We start from the raw sequence: 2,728 nt of genomic DNA, 5'->3' as shown, positions 1-2,728 counted from the left end.
TGAGCCATATTGCATTGTATTAAAGATTGATCACCCATAATAGAATGTGCTATCTAATGTAATGATGATAAACTTTTTATTCCTTGTTCTATTATAAATCATAATATTTTTGGACAACTGAATGTCACTTTGACTGTTACAACAAAATAAACAAAGCTATGTTGATACTTCTCATTATTTTGTAATTAATTATTTTCTTCTATTCTTTAAAAGACTTTATAATTATAACCAATTAAAAAAATACATATTAAAATTTTATGTGTAACACTAAAAATTACATATGACAACTACAAAATTATGTTAAATTTTATGCTCACTTTGTGTCCATTCCCTTTGTAGCGTACTTCTAGGATCATCCTTTCTCCTCAATTTTCTTAGTTATTATTTCTCATGGTCTCTTTTTGTCAACTTTTATGTCCTTGTGGCAGGCTTATGCTTTCTTAAACTTGTACCATCCTTTTTGGAGGTATAATTGTCTGGAATCTAAGCTAGTGCAATGCTTGGATGTCTATGTAGCATGCTAACATTCCATGACAATTTCTTATTTTATGGTTGTTTCTACATGAAATACTAACTCTTGGACTGCCGTGACTTTATTTAGGCCGTTAGTTTCTTGCTCTGGCCAATTTCTCTCTCATTGGCCACATTTTTCTCTGTTCAACATTGTCACACCCTTGAGGCTCATTCCTCTGTGTAAGATCCCTACGTGCTTTATTTCATCTGCAGGAAGCATGGGATAGAAAGAACATTGAAGCTCTATTTCACGAAGAGGCCATGAGCAGATTATAAAGCCCAATTCATCTAGGCATTCTGTCAAACAGCTCACGTGCCTTGTCTATGTTTCCACATTTTGCATACATGTCTAGCAGAGCATTTCTAACTGTAAAATTCTAACAATCATCGCCCATTCCATTATGATTTGATGGATGTGGATACCCTGTGAGAAGCTCCCATTTGCATAGACAGAAGCTAATGGATCACCCTTGTGCTCGAAAAATACCCACGTTTTAGATGATGTTGGCAGCGTTAATCAGATGTATGCGAATTAAAACTGAAGTCGACAGAAGATTAAAGATCAAACGCTTACGGGTTTCTAACGTACTTTGCGCGGGAGGGCAGTTTGAATTTGAACAAGTTAACAGTGCCAGTTCATTGAAAGGGAATAGACAGTAAAAGTATGGGGTTCACACCAGCCGCCGAAGCGGTCAAAGCTTAGTGTATGCTGGTTAAGCCCAGCCCATTCCTTTGGCCTTTTCCTTGTAGTAGTGCATTTTTTTTTCCCGTCTTAATCCTACCTGCTCGCTGCCTGCCTTTCCATGTTGTTCTCGTATTTATTTAAACAGATTAGTTTTGTATTATTTACTGTCTTTGTTGTATATGTACACTTTAAAGGATGTTTGTCTAATACATTTTGGTTGTTATGAGTTGATTCGAAATGCCGCCCCCTTCTTCGATTTTGTCGTTCTTGGTCCCCTATGTAATGAAGACCGTGTATAATTCATATTAAAAGGCTTTACGCGGTATTGCCGACGTGACTTTGAATCTCTCCTTTACAATTTCCAGTATATAATGTTGAATCATGATTTGCAATTCAATCACATTCACTTCTCAGAGTTTTCTCAGTTGATATAATCTTTTTGGGAAAAATGGCAGGCTGCTTGAGCTTGAGCTTAATTGTTCTGTTTGTATTTATGTGTTGTTGCAGTGAGGTTGTGACGGGAGGAGATCCCGATTCCTTGCAAGATTTCTGTGTTGCAGACAGGCAAGGCCAAGGTAAAGTTTCATGCATGGAATTTCGTTTTTTTCTGTTTTAGCTATCTGTGTGCATGTAAGAGTACTAAGCAAACATGAATATGAATATGAACAGTTTCAGTGAACGGCTTCTCTTGCAAGGACCCCAAAATGGTTTCAGCAGAGGACTTCTTCTTCGGAGGGCTGCGACGAGGGGACACAAACAACGCCGTAGGGTCTAACGTAACAGCAGCCAACGTTAACCAGATTCCGGGGTTAAACACTCTGGGAATATCGTTGGTCCGTATAGACTACGCTGTGGATGGAATTATTCCTCCTCACACCCATCCAAGAGCCTCAGAAATCCTGGTTTTACTTAAAGGCCAATTGCTAGTGGGATTCATCGATACAACAAACAAGTTTTACAGCAAGGTGTTGAAGAAAGGGGATGTGTTTGTGTTTCCCAAAGGATTGCTACATTTCCAGCAGAATGTGGGGGAGCGAAATGCAGTGGCCATCGCTGCGTTGAGCAGCCAAAATCCAGGAATTCAGGTTACTGCCAATTCCCTCTTTGCAGCAAATCCTCCTATGCCAGATGGTGTATTGACCAAGGCCTTCCGCAGTGATAAAACAGTAGTCGATTTCATTCAGGGCAAATTCATGCAATAGCTTCCATGGGTTCTTTTGCCATTCCTTCTTTATCATTCCTGAATAAATTGAACAAGAGGCCAGGCATGCAGACTAACGAATTATGAATGATGATTTAATTCTTTTGTTATGTGTGGCTCAATATTCTTTAGAAACTAGTGTCTACTATGGCTGCAATATTCCAATTATTTTGGAAGTTGAATTAATTATAAATCAAATAGCATTCAGTTGATGAACAATGGGTAATACTAAAAGTATGGCTCTCGGAATGATTTTGGTCTTTGTTTTCTTAAACACTTTTAGCTTTTGAAGTGGGGTGTTTCATACGAATTTTTTTTATTTTATATAT

The 2,728-nt window shown here is 38.0% G+C and overlaps 1 protein-coding gene across 1 annotated transcript; it reads left to right on the top strand.

Annotated features, from left to right (window-relative positions):
* Nucleotides 1-1,038: 1,038 nt before the first annotated feature.
* Nucleotides 1,039-2,400, top strand: LOC131056531 (putative germin-like protein 2-3). Its single transcript, XM_057990839.2, has 3 exons — nt 1,039-1,169; nt 1,706-1,773; nt 1,868-2,400. The coding sequence occupies exons 1-3, from the start codon at nt 1,039-1,041 to the stop codon at nt 2,398-2,400; spliced, it is 732 nt and encodes a 243-aa protein (XP_057846822.2).
* Nucleotides 2,401-2,728: the final 328 nt, after the last annotated feature.

This window comes from Cryptomeria japonica, chromosome 5 (assembly GCF_030272615.1).
Source record: "Cryptomeria japonica chromosome 5, Sugi_1.0, whole genome shotgun sequence".
NCBI lineage: Eukaryota > Viridiplantae > Streptophyta > Pinopsida > Cupressales > Cupressaceae > Cryptomeria > Cryptomeria japonica.
The sequence above is the reverse complement of the archived record's forward strand: the minus strand, read 5'-3'. Positions and strand labels throughout refer to the sequence as shown.